The 21,690-nt window shown below is 37.2% G+C and overlaps 2 protein-coding genes across 9 annotated transcripts in view; one reads left to right on the plus strand and one right to left on the minus strand.

Annotated features, from left to right (window-relative positions):
- Nucleotides 1–21,690, plus strand: part of TNRC6A (trinucleotide repeat containing adaptor 6A) — a 97,511-nt gene that overhangs the window by 13,475 nt on the left and 62,346 nt on the right. For 6 of the 8 annotated variants that reach the window (XR_008427067.2, XM_053926202.2, XM_053926186.2 and 3 more), the window contains exons 3-4: nucleotides 10,340–10,427; nucleotides 20,230–20,251. The exons of 1 other annotated variant lie outside the window; for it this stretch is intronic. Coding sequence is in view for 5 of the 7 variants with exons in the window: in XM_053926202.2 (XP_053782177.1) it covers nucleotides 10,340–10,427; nucleotides 20,230–20,251 (110 nt within the window). In the remaining 2 variants the exon portion in view is untranslated. The remainder of the gene's footprint in view (nucleotides 1–10,339; nucleotides 10,428–20,229; nucleotides 20,252–21,690) is intronic. One more of the 8 variants, XM_053926197.2, reaches the window with a different exon arrangement.
- On the minus strand, nucleotides 6,720–7,062 carry LOC112304692 (small ribosomal subunit protein eS27-like). Its single transcript, XM_045195467.3, has one exon. The coding sequence runs from the start codon at nucleotides 7,018–7,020 to the stop codon at nucleotides 6,766–6,768; it is 255 nt and encodes an 84-aa protein (XP_045051402.2). The 5' UTR covers nucleotides 7,021–7,062; the 3' UTR covers nucleotides 6,720–6,765.

Genomic DNA, 21,690 nt, shown 5'->3' on the forward strand with positions numbered 1-21,690 from the left:
TGGGAGTGCTTTATACCCAGCAAAATATGGTAGTAGTTGTATTGTTGGGAGACTTTTGAGGCTATGTGGATATCTGGTTTCTCATCAGTTTTCTTGCACGAATCAATGGATTGCCAAATAGTGATTTTCTAACTGTATTTTTCTTTCTCCATTAGTTGACATTCTACTGTAAGATCTTCCCCTTTACCCTAATTATTTACCCATCATTCATTTATTAATATCAGTAAGGACTCATGGATTCTTATTTTAGTCAATGGGTTGTAATCATTTACTAGCATTATAGCAAGTCCTGAAATAATGTCATTTTGTTATAACGTTAATGAGATGCCATAGGAACGTAACGTAACTCATGTTTATATCAAGTAGCCTATGTTGAAATTGGTTTTGTTATATGCTATTTTGCTTAAAGTTGCATAACTTCTCAGTGACATTGAGACTTACTATATGTATTTTATTGCTCAGATTGTGAGCAACAAAGGGGGCTAGTGGAAATCCCCTTCACATCCAACCTACTTTTTGAAGAGATGCAGATTATGTATTATCTGGATCCTCACTGCTACCTCTTCCTCTTCCTATTTTCCCTTCAGTTTTAAGAAGATACCTTCCTTGACTATTCACTCCCACCCATGTGCTTCAAAAACCAAGCTTTCTGCCTGTGCTTTATGGTTCAAATGAGATACTGTCTAGAAATCCACAATATTGCTGCCATCCTGTCTTATCCTCTTTTCTTCCCGTATTCCTGTCACAAATAGGTATTTTTATTAGTTTCTGTATGTGTGCTCCAGAATTTCTTTATGCAAATACAAGCACATGGGGATATGTGTTCTTACCTCTTTCCTGCCTTTTAACGTAAAAGATAGTATACTATACCTTAGCTTTTCCCCCAATTAACTATACACCTTCTAGATTCTGGCATACCAGAACATGGAAATGGTCTTTATCTGTTTTATAGCTGCATATTATTCCATTTTATGGATGTACCAATTTTATTTAAGTACTTCAGTATTTGCAGATACAACTACCTGTGACTGTAAACTAGCCTGTCCTGTGTTACACCATCTGTTATAACCTTCTCTGATACCTTTATTCCTTAACCCCTTTTCTATCTCCAAGTAAGTCAGTCTTCCTCATTTTTAAAACAACCCCAAAAAACTTCATTTTTATCCTGTTCTCTTTATACCGCTGCCAAAAGTTTTTGAAAAACTGATCCAAACTTCTGACTTCACTGTAATCTATTTTTGCTGTAATTGGGTTTCTATCTCTATCTGGTGAAATTTATAGTTTTGAAGTTTACCAATGACTTCCTGTTGTGTAGACAGGCTTTGGTGATTAATTTGGGGTAGGAAGACAAGAGGAGGAAAAGGAGGGGGGTTGGCAAGTAGAAAAGAGGGGAGGAGGAAGGCTGGAAGGTGTGAAGTGTATTTTTATAACTAGTTTGTAACATACAACTGACTTCTGTGTAAAGATGAGCTGGCTTATGGCAAAATTGCTGACTGGTAGGGTAGTTGGACCTTCTGGAAAGTTACCCCTATTTTCTCTTTCCTACAGGAGGATAGAAACATCTAGCCTTTTTTCCTATTATTATCATAACTTATAGCAGAGCCTCCATCTTTGCTTTCAGAATTTGGAGTTGTCTTTTGCTGTTCTGATGTCAACTATTTAAATTTCTTATAATCATCTTGGATTTATTCTTTGTTTTTCATTACTGCTGCCACTATCACAGTTCAGAATGTTACACATTGATTTGCATTACTGCAACAGTCTTCTCACCCTATTTAGCAGATTGATTTCCTACTGTTATTCAACACTTTTCCTCCCATTTGTCGTCCCCATTTTATTGGTTTCTGAAAATTGTTATGCTGACAAGTCTCCATGCTTTGCTGGTGTCCATAACCTGTGCTCCCTTGCCTAAAAAGGCCTACCTCTCTGTAGAAATCCTGCCTCTTCTTCAAGACCCAGATCACCTTCTTCCGGTTCCACAAAGCCTTCCATAGCTGTAACAGCTCATATGCATGTCTTATTCTCCTAAACTTGTTTACAGTCTCTGCCAAATGATTATTTTCTTCCTTATTTCAGGCATGATCTTTTGTTGTTTCTATTTTTTTAAGTATATTTTATTGATTATGCTATTACGGTTGTTCCATATTTTACTCCCCTTTATCCCCCTCTGCCCTACACCACCCTCCACCCTACACCCCCCTACTCACCAGCATTCTCCCCACCCCAGTTCATGTCCATGGGTCATACATATAAGTTCTTTGGCTTCTCCATTTCCTATACTATTCTTAACTCCCCCCTTTCTATTTTGTACCTATCCTTACCCTGCTCACTCCCTGTACCTTTTCCCTCATTCTCCCACTCCTCCTCCCTGCTGATTACCCTCCATGTGATCTCCATTTCTGTGATTCTGTTCTAGTTTGCTTACTTTGTTTTTTTGGTTCAGTTGTTGATAGCTGTGACTTTGTTGTCACTTTACTGTTCGTAGTTTTGATCTTTTTCTTAGATAAGTCCCTTTAACTTTTCATATAAGGGCTTGGTGATGAACTCCTTTAGCTTGACCTTACCTGGGAAGCACTTTATCTGCCTTTCCATTCTAAATGATAGCTTTGCTGGATACAGTAATCTTGGATGGAGGTCCTTGCCTTTCATGACTTTGAATACTTCTTTCCAGCCCCTTCTTGCCTGCAAGGTTTCTTTTGAGAAATCAGCCAATAGTCTAATGGGAACTCCTTTGTAGGTAACTGTCTCTTGCTACTTTTAAGATTCTCTCCTTATCTTTAATCTTGGCTAATGTAATTGTCATGCACCTTGCTGTGTTCCTTCTTGGGTCTAGCTTTTTTGGGACTCTCTGAGCTTCCTGGACTTCCTGGAAGTCTTATTTCCTTTGCCAGATTGGGGAGGTTTTCCTTCATTATTTGTTCAAATAAGTTTTCAATTTCTTGCTGCTGTTCTTCTCCTTCTGGCACCCCTATGATTCGGATGTTGTAACATTTAAAGTTGTCCTAGAGGTTCCTATGCCTCTCTTCATTTTTTTTGAATTCTTGTTTCTTCATTCTGTCTGGTTCAGTGTATTTTTCTTTCTTTTGCTCCAAATCATTGATTGATTTGAGTCCTGGTCTCCTTCCCTCCATTGTTGGTTCCCTGTATGTTTTCCTTTATTTCACTTTGTATAGCCTTCACTTCTTACTCTGTTTTGTGTCTGAACTCAATCATTTTGTGAGCATCCTGATTTCCAGTGTCTTGAACTGTGCATCTAGTAGGTTGGCTATCTCTTCACTGCTTAGTTCTTTTTCTGGAGTTTTGATCTGCTCTTTTATTTGGGCCATATTTCTTTGTCTTGGTGCATCTGTTATGCTATAATGGTCAGAGCCTTATTAGGTATGCACCAGGGCAGGGCAACCCATGTTGCTGCGTTGTGGTGCTGTATGTGGATGAGGGGTCAGAGATGGAACAGTGCTGCTTGCTCTTACCCCACTTTCAGTACCTCCCCTGCTACCCACAAGCAAAGTGGGTCCTTCTGGTGCTGATTCCCGGATGAGTAGGTTTGTGTATGTGCTAGAACCCTGTGGGTCTCTCCAATGAACTCTCCTGTGAGGCTGAGAGTTTCTCCCACTGCTGCAACCCCCTTCGGTTTTTACAGTAAGAGGTTTTGAGGCTTAATTTCCCCACACTGAAACCCTGTGTTGTGCAGTCTGTCTCACTCCCCAGTTTTTCCTTCTGGTTTATCCGTAGGCAAATGTGGGACCACCTGGTCAGCCAGCTGCCACCTTGCTGCGTGTCCTCTCTGCCCTAGCTGCCCATCTCTGCCCTTCCTGCCAGTCTGGATGAATGTTTTTTTAAACTCCTTGGTTGTCAGACTTCCATACAGTTCAATTTTCTGGCAGTTTCTGTGGTTTTGGTTTTTAAATTGGTGATTGTCCTTCTTTTGGTTTTGTGAGGAAGAAAAGTGTATCTACCTACACATCCACCTTGGCCAGAAGTCTGTTTCTATATAGTTGTTTTCTGCTTGGATTTTCCTAGTGCACAGCAAACTGCTTGGTTTATAGGAATCCGTAAGCACATTCTTACTGGTTTATTTTTAAACATTGTGTAGGTTATTATTAAATAATTTGGATGCAGAGAATCAACTAACTCATTTGGTACCTTGAGGGACTGCTCTCCTCCACTTCCCTACTCTACTGTGGAAAATGTGTCCTTTTTAATGGGATTTTGTTTTTGTTTTTCTGGCAGATGATATACGTAGATTTGGACTTTGACCTTTTTGACTCAGTGGTATGTCCTAGAGATCTTTCTCTATAAAGCCATGTTTGTCTGGGGTCCCCAAGACCACCCTCAGATTTCATTATTTACTAGGAAAACTCACAGGACTCAGAATAGTACAAACCAAAATCAGCAGAGGGACAGACACATGAGACAAAATCCAGAGGCAACTAGAGACAAGCTTCTAAGGATTCTCTCCCTGTGGTGTCACACAAGATGTTCTTAATTTCTCTAGCATCACATTATGACAGCATGTGTAAAATGTCTATGAAAATGCTGATTATAGATTCATTGCCCAAGGTTTCTATCAGGGGGCTGTCACGTAGGCACTCTCTGCCTAACATGTGCCAAAATTCCAGACTCCCAGAAGGAAAGCAAGTTTTCAGCATAAACCATATTGCTTTTACAGTTAAGCCTTATCAATTAGGGAATGATGGGGACCTCCCTGAAATCCAAGTTTCTTGACACCAGCCAAGGACCAACTTCACAGTCCTCTCTAAGGATCAGTCTCAGACCTGTTGTGTTAATTGTTCTGTACACCATACGAATCTACAACCCCTCTCCTTTTCTTTAGCTACTAAGTAGTACTCCATGGTATGAATAGATTCTGCTTTATTTCATTTTTCCCCACTGATTGGCTTTTAGGCTGTTATTTTGCAGTATTTATTTTTGTACAATTCCTTTTCTAGCAGCTTAGATTGGAATTGATGGGTCATTACATAGTGGCATTTAAAAATATAGTGTTAATAGATGCTTTCAAATGGCTCACTAGAGGTCCATACTTCCAACAGCAGTTTACAAGAGTACTCCTGGAAGTGATTGCTTTTAATGATATTCATATTGGGGAATTTGGGAAGACTGACCAGCAAACATCAGGAAGAGAAGGGCCAGGAAGGACAGTCTTGATCCCAGATGTGTTCTGCTGCCATTTGGACACTTGGCTTACCCATTCTCTTCCTGGTCCCAAGACTCTTGGTTCTGATACCCATCTACTTCTTCTTTGTCTCTGATTTCCCTCCTTGTTGCCCTTAATTATTGGTCTGGAGGCTTGTGTTGTTTTTATCTTTCATTATGTTATTTTAAACATGCACAAAAATAGAACAGAACAGAATAAGGAACCTGCTTCTCATTACCCATCTTCAGCAATTGCTAACATTTTGTCAGTCTTGTTTTATTTTTCTTTTTTTCTTTTTTTGAGGGGATAGATTTTTTTCACACTGGGGTAATAAAAGCAGATCCTAGACATTATAGTGTTTAAAATTTTTTGTACTAATTTACAAAAATAATGCATACTTACCATACATTTTAAATATAGGTATACTTTTAAAAGGACTTAATTTCCGTACATACTTAGTCCAGTTGCAAGTGTGTTACTTGGATGTTTGTAGCTCAGAAGGGTATTTCCTCATGTCGTGTATGAAGTTATACAACTTAATAATATGAATAACATTGTTTACAGTTCTGTAACTTGCTTTTGTCATTTAACCATATGTAAGGGCCATTCCTTCAAATTAATAAACAGATCTACTCCTTTTCAATAAGATATGCATTATATGACAGCCATTTATATCACAGCCATTTCTATATTGATGGTCACTGTGTTTTTCTGCTTTTCAGAACTTGTGAAACATGGAGTGAAACTTCATATACATATGGCCTCGTGTATTAGCACTTTATTATTGTAAGGTAACACGCTGAAGAATGAGGTGGCTGGTTAGAATGTTTCGCTGTAATTGTTAAAATTAGTACCACAATACTTTCCAAGAAGTTGTACAAGTTTTCTACCAATAATATAAGAGAGAACCCCTTAACTTTCATTCTTTCTAGCACTGGATGTTATTACTCTTAAATATTTTTGGCAATTAAAATTAGTAAAAAATACGGTATAGCATTATAGCTTGAATTTGCCTTTATTAGAAAGAAAACCCAGCAATTTAACTAGAAAATCCATTGATACACTTAATTATATCAGTGATCAAATGTCAAAAATCCTATAACCAATGTGATTTATACAGTGAGATCTTTCTCTTATCTCCAGTGTGCCTCTTTCCTCCTGCTTCGCCCCTCCCCATCACTGTTAGTTTCTTTGGTGTTTCAGGATCATTTTTATACACATACAGGCAACTCTTTCTTGCTTTTTACACAAATGGTAGCATACTGTGTACTCTGTCATGCACCTTCCATTTTTCCTGATGAATTTTTTAAAAGGGACATTTTTGCTCATTTCTGAGGGTTTCCTATTGTTAAATTAAACAAAACTATTGAATTCTTCAAATGTGCGACCTTACAACTTAGCTGTTCATTAGTTGTGGTCTAGTTGTTTCTCCCACACTACCCTCCACAAACATTCACAAAATAAAAAATACTGGAATTGCTGTCCTAAAGGCTACCAGTGCCTGCTTCCTCTTGTTAAAACCAGTGGCTGTTCAGTTTTTGTCTTTTTTTTTTTTTATCCAACATGTGTTTATTGGAATGGTTCCCCACTCATCTTGATTCAGGGTACTTTTAGTGCTGCTTCCTTCTGAAGGAGCATCCTTCTGTCAGCCTTGCTTTTCCTCCCGTGGGCTGACAGAGGACAGTGGAGCAGCCCACACACAAAACTACCGTTTGTGCATGGCTAAAGACGGTGGTGATTTTATAGCATCCTGGGCATTTCACGTCCATGAAGTAGGAATTGGGGCTCTGCACCAGGCGCTTCTTCTTGTGTTTCTGCTTCTCCTCTTCTGGAGAGGGATGAAGGAGATCCTTTGCGAGAGGCATGTTGTCGTGGGGAGCTCGTCACTGCTGGAAAGCCAGTCTTTGTCTTTGATTCTTCCACTGTTCTTGCCCCTGATCACTACCTCATGCTTCTTGGAACTCTAATACTTTTGTGTTTTTTGCAGTGCATTCTGTTATTTGTTCTTGTAAAGATGGAAGGAAATAAGGAATGGGAGGTGCAGTCTGGGTCAAAGATTTACTATAAAGGTCTATCACTTAAAGCAAAAGATTTGTTTTCTGTGGCTCCTGAAAAGAGCAAGTATTTTGCTTGGGAGGGGAAAGGAAAGACCATGACTTTGAAAATCAGACTTGAATGCTGACTCCACCCTGTACTAGCTGTATGACTTTGGACAAGTCACTTAACCTTTTGAGCTTCAATTTCTTTGTCTATAAAAGGGAAATTATTTTCTTAACTTTTTAAAAAAGTAATAATTAAATGAGTGTATACATGAAGTACCCAGCATAGTCACTAACACTTTAATCACTGAGAGGTTTGTTCTCATTCCTAGGTCTGTAATTTGCAGATTAGGTATCCTGCTTTGGGGGATTAATGATTGCTGACTGGAATGTTATCTGTGTGAAGCATGTGTCAAGTATGATAACCACTTAGAGCTAAGATGTCTTATCAGCCTTACTTCTTTTGATAGATGGATAGATGATACCATTTTTGGTAAATGATAAAGCCTTAAATGATAGAGCCACATGTTTTAAATGAATCCCTACTAGCATTTAAATCCTGAAAGCCAAAGTATTTGGACACAAGTGGCATATTTATGTATTTTTTCCATTTGGCTTTCTGAAGGAGGAGATGTGGGAAGAGTAGTTAATTGGCTTTGATGATAGTGTTGAAGAGCAAAACTTTTCCCCTTTGGCTTACAGTATCACCTGATACTGCAGTATTTCCTTAAGAGGAAATGCTAGTATCTCTTCTAGTACTAAAGAGACCCTCATTGTTTTACTACCCTCATCTAAAAGCCTTCAAAATGAAGTTTGAGAAGGGAGGAAAAATTCCAGCTAGATAGTAAGGGCACATTTTATGGAGTAAAATTAGTGACACAGAACAAGATTAGAGACAGATATGCCTATAACTCCTGGAACACAAAGAGTAGATGCTGAATATTCTTGACCTTTCTATGTAATAAATGCCCAGAGTATCTTGAGAAAAGTAGAATAATTGCAGTATTTTGGGTGCCACTGCAAATTGGTGAGAGAGGGTCATGACTAGGCATTTGAGTGCTTCCTAGAGGCATTGTGTTAAGTAACCATTCCTCATTTAATCCTTATAAAAATGTAATGAAGTAGATGTATACAGTGATTTATCCCCAATTTTAATAAATAAACTGAGTCTAAAGACGGTTACATATTTAGAGTTATATAATTAGCTTTTGATGGTAACATGACAAGGATATAACTTAATTACATTTGTTTGCTAACCATACTCTCCTCCTCTCATGTGCTATGGCATGCTTGATCCTTGACTTTCCAGGATAATAGTGAGTGAATCATGGTTGTAGTTGGCACCGATATGTTTTGCTACTCTGTTAGCCATGTGACAGTTCTACTTAGGACAAATGACAATGAAATATAAGTTGTCATACATTCCTTCCAACTTTAGATTTTAGTTGTAATACTTCACTGTATAAATTATCATCAGTCATACATAGTGTCATGCGTTTAGTTTTTCACTGTCTGCTTGCCCACTGTCCACCTCTGTTAGCAGAGCCAACTTGAGTTTTGTGTAATAGCCCCGCAGTATACCCACAGCACCCCTTACAGTTTCTTATGTATTTGCCTGGCTCTCTCATCTTGTAGTTCATATCCCTTGAATCTGTCTTTCTCTGCTTGATATTCACAATGTCCCTTCTGGAAAGCTTCCTCAAGGCAGAGTTTAGTTACTTTGTCTTTGTTGTTGAGTTTCTTCAAGTATCTGATGACTTCTGGTTGTCCGTGGATGTTACAAATGAAGGTTTAGGTTCTAGGCTCTAGGGTGATAGAGCCCAGATATGTAGGTAACTGGAGTGGGCTCCCCTTAACTTTGCTTAGCTGTTATTATCCATTAGGCTCCTCCTGTGAACCGGAGGGTTGTGTGTGAAGGGTGTGGTTGGCAGGCCTCACTTTAGGGTGTGAGGAAGGGGCGTGGCAGTAGTTATTATAAGAAAGGCTTTGACCTGGGGCACCAAACCTGCCTCCTGCCAAAGGTTTCGTTTCTTTTTTTTTTCTCTTTAAATTGTTAAACACCTTTTATTTGCCAGATGCCACACTGGGAGCTGGGAACACATCTTTACTCAGTAACCTCTAAATTTAGTTTGTATAAAATGTAAATGTTTAGGGTCTTTAAGAAAGTGTTTGTTTGGTTTTAAGCTGTGCTCCAGTGCAGCTGCATCTTTAGCCAGATAGGCATGAGAATGAAAAGTGTATGGGAGCAGTTGAGTAGTGGCCTTTCTAATCCTTAGGCAGTCACTGCTCCTTTCCAATTTCTGCTCTCCCACCCCTGATCTTGGAGCCTCTCTAGAGCTCCACCAGGGGATGACACATATATTCCTTTAGGACTTTTTGTTTATTCTTGTGTTGAAGCTTCCTTTGCTCTTCTTTATTCCTCAGCTCTGAACAGATTTATTATCTTTTCTTTTTTTTTTTTTGGTATCATTTCAGTATGGTAGAGTGGAAAGGGAGAGACAAACACATTTGCCCAGTCCATCTCTTTGAAATCCTGAGCCAGAGGTTCTTTTGACAACTTTAAGTATTTGTGATTTTAGGAATTGAAACAAACTTATTTAATGAGTGCATTATTGTTTCCCAAGTATTTATAGACTAGTTTGGAATGCTTATAGAATGTGAAGTTAATTGTAATGCTGAAGTACATCATCTGTGTATGAATAACTTGTGTTCTAAAAATAGGTGTAAAGCTTTTTAGAGCAAGGACAGCAAAAGATAATCCAGAGTATTGTGAGGTGGTTCCAGGTATTGCCATTTGCCAATATTTATTGCCAGTAATTGATTATTGGGGCCAGAAGCAAGGTAACTCTGGCTCACATGATGTTGTTTGCATTCTAGTGTTGTTTCCTGATGTAACATTTGCTAATTTTAGGTTGTCTTCCTTGATACGACATTAAGATAAAAGCTCTACTACTTGTGGCTTACTAAAGAAAAGTACTGTTTAGTGGCTGTATAGTTAGATTTAGGTGGAAGTTTGTGCTTATTTCACAGTGAATGATAAAAGAATAATTTGCTACATCTTCTAATAGAGTGAAAATTAATCTGTATGCAACATTTTTATTTCTTAATACATTTTGGGAAAGTTAATTGCAACTGTATGGTTCAGGGATTTAGTGCAAGAAGAAGAACAGTTGATGGAAGAAAAGAAAAAGAAAAAAGACGACAAGAAAAAGAAGGAAGCTGCTCAAAAGAAGGTAGTATATGTATAAACTATTTATATTAAGTAGTTTAAACATAAATTTTAAAAAATTATTCTTACCGAATTTTAAAAAATTTGATTTAATGTTTTAACTTTAATGGAGTTTCATTAACATTTTATGTCTTAGACTATGCGTATTTAGTAACTTGCCAAATGCATACAATTTAATTTTAATTTAATGTATAGTTATTTAATCATGCCAATAGTTTGTTCAAAGGTAAGTGCTTTGTGTAGGTCTTTATCTTTCTATTAGCTGTTGCTAGGTTTTCATAATCCATCACTCTGTAAGTGAGAAGAACATGGAATTGGTAGCTGCATAGAGAGGATTTGAAATCTGGCTCTCCCACATGGCATGCAGGACAGTGTGGCCATAAACTTTATTTAGCCTCTCCAGGCCTTAAAAGTTTTTTATGTTATATAAAATGAGAATTAAGTGAGATAATGTAATACAGAAGCACAATAATATACAACTGGAAATAAAGTAATACAGGAATATACTAATAAAGGAAATAGTAATGCACACAATAGGAAATAAAGTGTTAATTTCCCTTTCACTTTTTATTTAGTATTTGGACTGATTTTTAAAATTTGCAGTTTACATTAGGATATTTTAAATAAATCTAAGACATAATTTGTTGCAAAAGATCTCTAGCCAGTACATTGTCAGAAACTATAACCAAAGCAATACAAATTGCAGAAAAATAAAAGATTATGTCCATAATTAGAAAAATTTTTACAAATTAAAACTAAAGACTTAAGATGGATTAACTAAGCTGACTCTCATTTCCATTATCAAGGTTTCAAGGTGCTTAATGTCTTCCAAAGACCCAGTGAAATTACTGTGCCATATTTGTATTCTAATGACTTTAAACATTTCTTAATAGGGAAAAACATAGGATACAAAACTATTGTAGGTAGGGAACTGTTAAAAAGCACAGACAGAAGTGCTTAACTCTGCCTGATACACGGCAGGAGACAGGAAAATTTTTTAGAACAGAAATTAACCAAATGAAGGAGGAGCAGAATACAAAAGGATTCCAAGAGAATAACCTCAGAGGTAAGCATCCATATCCTTGTGGTAAAGTATGGGTTTTGATGGGGAAATGGCCAAGGATAGAAATTTCAGGGGATGAGACCGGGGAGGTTGTGAGCTCTTACAAGGGGTTTGGGTCATTGGGTTTACCTTGGCAAATTGTAGAACTGGATTGGAAGGGGTAGACACTAGAAGCTGGAATACTGGTGAAAGGACTATTTTAAAAATCCATAGAAGTTTTTCAAAGGATATGAAGGGAGAGGAACCTAGATTGACTCTTAGGTTCTAGACTGAGTGACTCAGTACATTTTGGGAGCAGTTAACCAGGTTAGGGGATACACAGAGTGGTGAGAAGATATATACCTGGTCCTCAAATAATGTGTTGATGAGATGTAGGAACTTAATTAACTCTTGTTTATGTCAGTTAGCCTATGGTAAATCCAAAATTCTGAGAACCTATCCAGGACATTAAGTGAGGATTTACTGTGTAATTCGGTTCTGGATGTGCTGAGTTTAGGGTGTGGTCATCAAATCCTGGGGAGGGGCAGAGTACAGAGCACTGTGGAGGAGGATTAAGATTGAGATGATAGGTGACTCCAGTCTTAGACCTGTTGGTTGATATCAGGAGTGACTGGAAAAAGAAGCATCAGTTAATTGTCATAGTTAGGGTTTGGAATAGGTTTCTAGTCCAGGTTTCCCTGCTTTTTGAAAGTTCACATTATACCACTTGGCTTCTGTGAAAGACCTACATTAGTGCTAGAGAGTTTTGGCATTGACATTTGACAGTGCCTTAGGCTTCTGTCAGAGGCCTGTTGATATAGGATGATCTTTGCAATATGATCAGTCTTTGCTCAGGATTTGTTACAAAAATGTTGTGTCCTCTCTAAGTCTTAAGGTTGGAGAAAGGCTTATCAGACTCCCTTCCATGGTGTGAAGGCCATTTATTTAATGAAAAGAATCTATAAGAAACTTGGGAGATTTACTGAGAAAGATTCTTGGATATACTTTACGAAGAATCAGTAGTTTGGCAAGCATCTGAGTGTTGCATTAGGCCCTATTGATCCCTGCTTCTAAGATTTAGCTGGTAAGTCAGGATGTATATGAAATGGTTAGAGAAGAGGTCTAAGGTATAATACAATGAAACATTTATTTGGATTGATCCTGTTTACTGAGGAAATTCTAAGAAAGGGAGGATTCACTGGAATTTCTTCAAATATTGTGTCTTTAAAATATGTAAAGTAAGTATAATTTTCAGGTCATAACGTACAAATTATGACTGTAGTTGTTAAAGTTTATATTTTTCATATCCAATTTCTAAATCACCAAGCCAGTGTCTTTAACACGGGAATGCTGATTTTTGTGCCATTTGGCTTCTCACCAGATCTTAAGTGACAGCTTTTCTTATTCTCTCCCACTCCATCCCTGCCTCACTGTGTTATGGTTCTAGTCTCTCAGCTCAGTTGTGTCCTACAAGAACCATCATCAGAGGCTTAAGATATGGGGAGTGTTTTCTTTTGCATTGGTAGGGTATTCTGTGTGTCCTATAGACACAGTAAGACCTAGTCACTAAACACAACATAAAGGGAAGCTTAATACCTCTGATGTTAAATTTAGTAGGCTAGACTGCCACTTGCTGTAAGACTGTTCTTCAAATTCTAAATAACCCGCTTACTACTGAATTTAAATACAACCCATTGGTGAAGTGAAGGCAGCTGGTATTTTTATAGGCTGTTACCTAATAGCTTAAAAAAACAAAACAAAACAAAACTCAAGGTGGCACACTTACAGCTCATAAGAAAGATCGTGAGTCACAGGAGTTTTAAGACAAGTTTCCTAGAGCTTGTCTGTTGTAGGAGAAGCAGGTGTATCTAGTAGGTGACAGACATCTACATAAGCCAGGTAGGCAGGCCCATTCTATAAATGGAAAACACTAAAGGCAACTCACTAAAGAAAAAACAATCTGCCTGTTTTATGTAATCTGTGTATACTTTTAAAAAATCTATATATTTCATATCTGAAAGAAAACTCACTAAAGGAAAAACAATCTATTTTATATAATCTCACTGAAAGAAAAACAATCTGCCTCTTTTATGTAATCTATGTATACTTTTTAAACATCTATATATTTCATATCTGGATAAAGACTCAAGATACTATATGTTCCAACACATTCATAATATATATAAAGCATCCACACATTAAAATTAGTTAAGTGGCTACCCATGGTTTCATCAGGATGACAGAACTAGGAATTGAAATCTTGTAATTCCCTCAGCTGGTGCTTTTCCAGAATTTAGTGCCATGGCTTTCTCCTTGTGATACAGAACCTTCTTATACTTCTGCTTTATTTTTCACAATCTAAAGGTGAACTGTAAAGCTGGAAATAATATATTATGGTAATTTTATAAGGGATGTGAAAGGTCTTTTTGCCATGAATGCAGAAAACATAGTCTCTAGTAGCCACTGTAGTATTTTAAAGAAATTTAACTTCAGGTTATATTTTTATTTTAAATAAAAAACTAACACAACTCCCTGTATAAACAATCAGACATCAACAAAGCTTACTACAGTGTTTCTATTTGGTACTTTTTCTTATTTTTGTCTTATTTAAATATTAATTTATTTAAATTCCTCTATAAGGAAATATTACACAAAAATTACATGATTTTTATTATGTTTCAGTCGCAGTACATCTGTAATGATAGAGATCAATAACTGGATGGCTTTGTTTTAAAAAAATTTTTTTCAAAAGCCTTTTATTTCACATCTAAGAAGCATGACTATTTACTTACCTTTTGATTATAAGACTTAGAAAATAACTTGACGTGGCTTTGGGAATATAGTTTCTGTACTTAAGAAGGGGGGATAATAGTAGCAAGAGATTGTTACCATAGATTTATATCTAAGTTCTGTTTTTAGAAGAAATTTTTAGAAGGAATCTTGAGGGAATGCACTGAGCAGAAAAAAGGAGGTTGAGAAATGGGTTAATTATAGAGGGTATAATTTAGTATAGCCTTTATTTTAAGCTTATAATTGTAGTTCCTAGAAAGCATGAGGGAAGCAGCAATACAGATTGGGATCTTTTTTTATTGAGACAGTTTCATTACTGTGTTGAGCCAAAGGGACTTTTATGGGCTTTGTGGATTCAGATGTGCTAAGTTTGAGTTTAAATGAGACTTAAGTTGTAGAAAACCTCCTACTTCATTTTCTTTTGGAAATTTCAGTTTACTTTTCTTGCCTCCCAAAGACAATTTTGTTCTAAGACTAGGGATCATAGTCAGCAGTGAAGTAGCAGGGGTTTTTTCTTTTCTTTTCTTTTTTTTTTGCCAGTAAGATAGATGATAATATAACTAGTTCTGGAGTGTTGCACTCATCTAGTGTTGTCCCCTTACAGTCCTACCCCTTATTTCAGCTTCCTACAGTTATGTGCCACATAACAACATTTGGGTCAACAACTGACTGTGTGTACAACAGTGGTCCCGTAAGACTGTTGAAAAATTCTTATTGCCCAGTGAGGTGGTGTGGTTATAACACAATGTATTACACAAATACCATTGTGTTACAGTTTCCTACATACTTCAGTACAAGCAGCATGTGGTATACAGGTTTGTAGCCTATGAGCTATTGGGGAACAAGATTTGTCACCCCCAAATACGTCTCTTTGACATAAGGATTATTTTAGGCTGGTTAATTTTAAGAAACAGTAGACGTGGGAGAAGCTCTGAAAACCAAGTAAAAGTTACCCTATGTAAAAGACATTTACATTATAAGGGAAATTTTCATCTGTCAGGGTGTCTTCCTCCCTGTACCAGGAAGAGGGGATGATCTTATCTCTGGAAACTCTTATCAGTGCAGAAGGTAATGATTTCCATCTGTATAACCACCTTACCCTGGCTTACTGTGCTTTTCCTGGGAGCCTCCATAACTGAATCCCGCCAACCCCAACATCTTCCATCTTTAGCTGAAGGTGGTTTTCGGGTTGTGGGTTCAGCTACTTTGGTGAGTTACCTAGTTTTCCTGAGTCTGTCCCATATATACAGAAAGTATATGTTATTAAACCTTTTTGTTTTTCTTCTGTTAATCTGTCTTTTATTACAGGGATGTCTCAGTTAATAGTATAGGGAAAGTTATTTTTCCTCTCCTACAAAATAGTAAATTATATTGAGTTGGCCAAAAAAGTCCATTATGTTTTTTCCATACAGTGTCTCTAGTAGTGTTTAGTTGCCTTTAACTTCATTCAAAACAATTTTTGTTAGATTGTATTGTGACAACTGTCATATCAGCATGCATTTAAAATCACTTATCAAAATTGGTAAATTTTTGTGCAGCCATTTTAATGTTGAAGATATAAGAAGATACGCAACATTTTTGGCATATTATGCTTTATTATTTCAAGAAAGGTAAACACAGAACTGAAATGCAAACAAAGATTTATGCAGTGTATGGAGAAGGTGCTGTGACTGGCCAAATGTGTCAAAAGTGGTTTGAGCCGTGGGTAGTGTTGCTCAGTGGATTGAGCACCAACCTGCAAACCAAAGGGTCGCTGGTTTGGTTCCCACTCAGGGCACATGTGTGGGTTGTGGGCCAGGTCCCAAGTAGGGGGCGCGTGAGAGGCAACCACACATTGCTGTTTCTCTCTCTATCTCTCTCTCTCTCACCCTTCCCCTCTGTCTAAAAATAAATAAATAAAATCCTTTTAAAAAGTGGTTTGTGAAGTTTCTTGGTACTATGGACATTTTCGCCAAATAATTCTTTGCTGAAGTGCTGTCTTATGCATTGGAAGGTGTTTAGCAGCACCCCTGGCCTCTACCCACTAGAAGCCAATGGCAGGAGATAGCTGACATACTCAAAATACCCAAATCAAAAAAGTTATTGGTGAAAATGAAAAAAATGTGTCTTCTATTTTACAGAAAAAACAATGGACTTTTTGGCCAACCCAATACCATACAACCTAGGTGTACAACCATCTAGGTTTGTATGAGTGGTTCTGATCACACAACCCTATCACCTCGCAATACACACAGGGGTGTCCAACCTTTTGGCATCTCTGGGCCATACTGGAAAAAGAAGAGTTGTCTTGGGCCATACATTAAATAAATAAACACTAATGAAATTTGATGAGCAAAAAAAAGGTTTTAAGTAAATTTACAATTTTGTGTTGGGCCATATTCATAGCCATCCTGCGCTGCATGCAGCCTGTGGGCCACGGGTTGGACATCCCTGTGGCACAGTTCTCAGAATGGATTCCCATTGTTAAGCAGCACATGACTACATTCTGTTTTTTTTTTTTTCTTTTTAAATTCGTTTCTATGCAGCAGACCTGTGTTCTAAACTGGTTGTTGCTTACTAAGAAATCATAGAAAAGGCTCCCTGGCCATTATCTCATTTAAAACAGGTGAATTTAACTATTAATTCCTTATTCTAATACCTGGCACTGTTAAGACATTGTAGATGATAGAAAAAGAAAAAAAAGCAAGATTTTGGGAATGAGTCAGGTTATTTGCAAATGAGCCAAAGAACAGGCAGGTGGAGCTGATACCAGCAGCAGTAGCTACTGATTATCTTTTGAATGTTCTCTCTATGCCAGATATTGTCCTGAGCATGTATATGAGTTAAATCATTTTACCCTGACTACCACAGTAGGTAGGTGTTTTTGTTCTTATTATAGATGAGGAGACCAAACTTTAGAGAAGTTAATTGATTTTGACGAAGGTCACACAGTGTAAGCGATGGAGTCAGGACTCAAAACCACTCTAGCTTCAGGCTCTGACCCTATTAACCACTGAGTGTGCATAGGGGTGGAGGAATTGGGACACGTGGTACAGAGCTCAACAGAAAGAAGGTTCCTAGCATGCTACGTCTGCCACCTGTTCGATGCCTTCATTAATGAATTGAGGTGATTGTGATAATTGGTTATGAAATCACAGCTTAGATTTGTTTGTTCAAGGAAAAAAATGTATTCAAAATGGAAATCACTCTGCTTCTGGACTTCCCAGAATTCTTTAATTCTGTTACACAAGAGGATCTATAGAACAATACCTCACATTTAATAGAATTGTGTATTTTTCCACAACAGATGTTTTTATATTTTACTTGAGCCTCATAATAGCCCCAAAAGGTAAGCAGTACAGATTTTTTCCCTTATATTTGAGGAATTAGGAAACTGAGATCCAGAAAGTTTAAATGACAAGGTCATTTAAAAGTAAAACAAGAAAGAATTGAAGTTAATTTAATATATTCTATGTAACCCAATATATAACTAAAACATTACTGTTTTAATGTCTGATCAGTATAAAATACTAGTATTTCTTTTTTAATACTAGATAATAGAAATCTGCTATGTATTTTATAGGTATCAGTTTGGACTAGCTAAATTTTTCTGTGGTCAGCAGCCACATACAAATAGTGGCTACCATTTTGAACAGTGCAGACAAACACTCTTAAATTTAGTTGGAGTAATATACCAGGTCCTGGACCAACCCACAAAAACCTATTTTAATGAAATAGAACTCTATCAGTTCTATTTCTCCTAGTCAGTTAGGAGCTTCTGGACTCTATTACATTTATTCACTGTATTAGTCAGTGATCTGATGGGCAGACACCTTCAGGTGTCTCTTTGGTGCCATTCTCTTTAGGTGACAGCAAACTTCATGAGATTGATCATTGTTCTGAAGCACCATGAAGTTTTTTCAAAGAAGTTGCAGAGGAGGAATTTAGTAATGTGGCCATGGTTCTATGTACTGTAATTTAGTTTTCTTTGGAAGCAAACTATGGAAGAGACAGTAGCGTTTTAAAAAAGGATTTTCAACTTGTAAAATAATTTTTATGCCAACGTTTTTGCTTCAGAAAATTGTGTATGTTACTGTTTGATGTGACACTTCTAATACTTCAAAGTATTCGGGGCGGGGGGGAATCCAAAAAAGCCGGAGTTTATTTATAAAATATTGTGTATTTATTCTTACATGTTTAAACTGAAGTCACCTTCAAAGTACTCTCCATTTGGTGGCAAGTACTTTCTTCCCACTTCCATTTTTCCCCACTGCTCCAAACAGTTTTTGAATTCGTTGATTTTGATGCCTTTTAGTGCTTCTGCCCTTTTGGTTGGTTGGTTGGTTGGTTGGTTGGTTGGTTGGTTGGTTTCAACTCTTCCACATCAGCAAAATGTTTCCCTTTTAGGACTCTTTCTCATTCAGGGAAACAAAGTTGTTCAGGGCAAAATCTGATGAAAGGGGAGAGTGGGGGTCATTCCCGTTTTTTTGGTAAAAAACTGAAGAACACTGCATGGTGTGGGCAGGTACGCTTGTTAATCACCCGTGGTGAAATGGGCAAATGCATTGAAAGAGTCTTCAGGAAAAATTCACTGAAGCTGAACGCAGCCTCTCACACCACCACTAGCTGGCACCCTGATACAGATGGGTTCCTAGAACACTCACCTAGTGGGGGGAGCCTATACTAAAAGGGGCCTGTCCTCCAGAAGATAATTCCATTTTTGTTTTTGTGGGTCCCCCCTCGTATATCGTGTTTTCTCTCTCATAAGATTGTTTTACTACTATTAGATTTTTAAAACAGTTTCTCCAGAAATAAATTAAGTGTTCAAGCTAGTTGACTAGTCTTTTGCTATTGTCCTTCCATCAATTTTTTAAAAACACTTGCCACATAAAATAAAAGATGGGCCTTCATTATTTAACATATCACTAGTGCTCTAAAATTTGGTAAAGCACTTCAGTGCCTAGACTGACTCTGGCTTTCTGGGGAAGGATTGTTTGGTGTGCCTTCAATATTAGGGTAATTGCCACATAGCTCTTTACCATATAGCTCTACAATGATATAATTAAACATTGGTATTTTTGGTAACAATAATTTTGTATGACTAAGCAAAGTGAATTATCAGTCCTCATGTCAGACCATTAAGAAATGCTTTACTTTCATTAGAAACAATTCCTGGATATTGAATACAATTATTCAGTCTTTCCTCGACTTCCTGCCTGTCTTTGTATCTTTTATTTATAGAACTCCCATACAGTTGGTCTTAATCAAAAAGTTAATTTTTGCTGTGGCCTCTGTCTGTAATCAGTCTCTCTTTTTGAGGCCCCATGAGGCAGCTGTACTGTCCTAGGTCCCTCTCCCTGTTGTGTCACAGATAGTGGAAATGGGGACCGGCATGGAAGGCAGGGCTCATGACCATGTGAGTTTACCTTCTGACAGTTGTAATGAATTGTCAGATGCATCAGAAATTACATATGTTTGATAGTTTTTCCCAATCAGAAATACTTAAAACTTAACTATGTTTAACTGTAATAGCAGCCTAATTATTACTAAGTTGGCTAAAGTGATTATCTGCAGCTTTTCTTCCAGAAAATTTTTTTTATTATTTGAAACAGGAACTTTTGAAGCCATTTAAACATGTGCAAAACTCATTAGATCCAATAATGGACAGGTGACAGTTACATACAAATCATTTAAAAACTAAATTATGAGAAACTGTAGTCCCATTTTTTTATTGTACATTGTCATGCAATGTCTTCTCTGCATTGTGTCTACAAAAGCATTTAAAAAAATTATCACTAAATATTGTTGGGCACACCTATGGGAAAAGCATGCTTTCTTTGCATATCTTTTCCTATATAGTTCATCTAAATGACAAATTCCTTATTTAATAAAAGTGTATATGTATTATATAATAGTAATCTATGAGCATATTATCATAACAACCCATTTCTTTCAGTTTCATATTTACATTGTTTTTTGTTTGTTTTTATTTTAGGCCACTGAACAAAAAATCAAAGGTACGTTGTTTAAAGCTATTTTTTAATTCTTTTTTTTTTCCATTAAAGCAAGGTTGTTGATATGCATTTTTATACGCCTCTAGGGTGGGAGAGAAATGAGAATAAAAGAATGAGAGGGGTGGAGAGACTTCTTCAGTGACACCACAATGGAGTCATCCTTTTGGGGTTCAGGCTCTTACCGTGGTAGATACTACACTTTTAGAATATACTGCCTCAGGGCCTATTTTACAACTGTCTCTGAAGAGGAACACCACTTCTTAACAAGCTCCCTTGATTTAAATGTTTGAGCATAGGTACCTTTCCTTCAGTCTTCCATTAAAAGTCTTATCTGGGGTTACCTCTAGAATTCACCCTGTTCCTTGCTTTATTCCTTGTTCTCTGTATATTGTCCCCCCACTCCTTCCTGTAGGCAGACAGTGACAACTACTCTGTTTTATCACTGAAGATAGTAGATTACTAACCTTATGGTCATTGCACCAGGTTGAACAGCTCCCAGTACATAGCAAGCAAAAGACTTCAGGGAGGTAAGATAGGAGGAACTGAATTCCTGTCAGATCCTAAATCAGGAATTATTCACCCTTCTAGGAGTTGACTATCTGGTAATGAAACAAGTAGGGCTCTCATATACTGAACTTGTTAGGCCTAAGACTCTCAATTTTATTTTGAGCTGTATCAAAAGTACAATCTGTACATTGGGTTGATATACACAGTCATTTGTAACTATTTTAATTTGAGGTCAGCATTGGCAAAGGTAACAATTGTATAAGAATGAACAAGACCATTTGTAGCTTATGTTTTACTGGAGAAAATGGCAGTAGAAGGATATGCCCAAACACAGTATAATATGATGTGATTTAGTTAAAGTAAAAATGCCTATGTTGTCTTGGAGACTTAGAGGGGTGATAATTTGATTAATACAGGGAGTTAAAGAAGGCCTCTTGAAGAAAACCTTGGGATTATGAATCTTAAATGATGAAACAGCCAGTCCAGAAAAAAAGAATGCAGTGGCAGAGGGATCAGTATGGTGAAGGCACAGAGATAGGAAATAATGTGATGTTATATGTGGTGGTGAAATTTCTAGAACATTAAATACTCATTGACAAGTGGACAGGTAGAAAGGTTTCTCTGAAGAAATAGGTAGCAGTCAGGTCAAAGAAGGCCTCATATCCTGTACATACTAAGGAAATGGGACTTTTATTTTATAGACAATTAGGAGCCACTGAAGAGTGTAAGCAGAGGAGTGACATGGTTTGGTTTTTGTTCCTTTTTTAAAACTATCAATCACTGTATATGGAAAGTGTTGGCTGAAAGATGAAGCTGAGAAGAGCAAGGCACTCTGAGCAGAGGAGGCAGGTGGATAAGAAGAGGGAATATAGAGTGACTATAGAGTTATTGGGGGAAGTGGCAGAATATAGGCCTGGAGGTAGCAGACTGGAGGA

Source organism: Desmodus rotundus, chromosome 1, assembly GCF_022682495.2.
Source record: "Desmodus rotundus isolate HL8 chromosome 1, HLdesRot8A.1, whole genome shotgun sequence".
NCBI lineage: Eukaryota > Metazoa > Chordata > Mammalia > Chiroptera > Phyllostomidae > Desmodus > Desmodus rotundus.

What these genes read in the sequence shown, in the direction of transcription:
- LOC112304692 (XM_045195467.3), bottom strand. Translation starts at nt 7,020, where the DNA reads ATGCCTCTCGCAAAGGATCTCCTTCATCCCTCTCCAGAAGAGGAGAAG.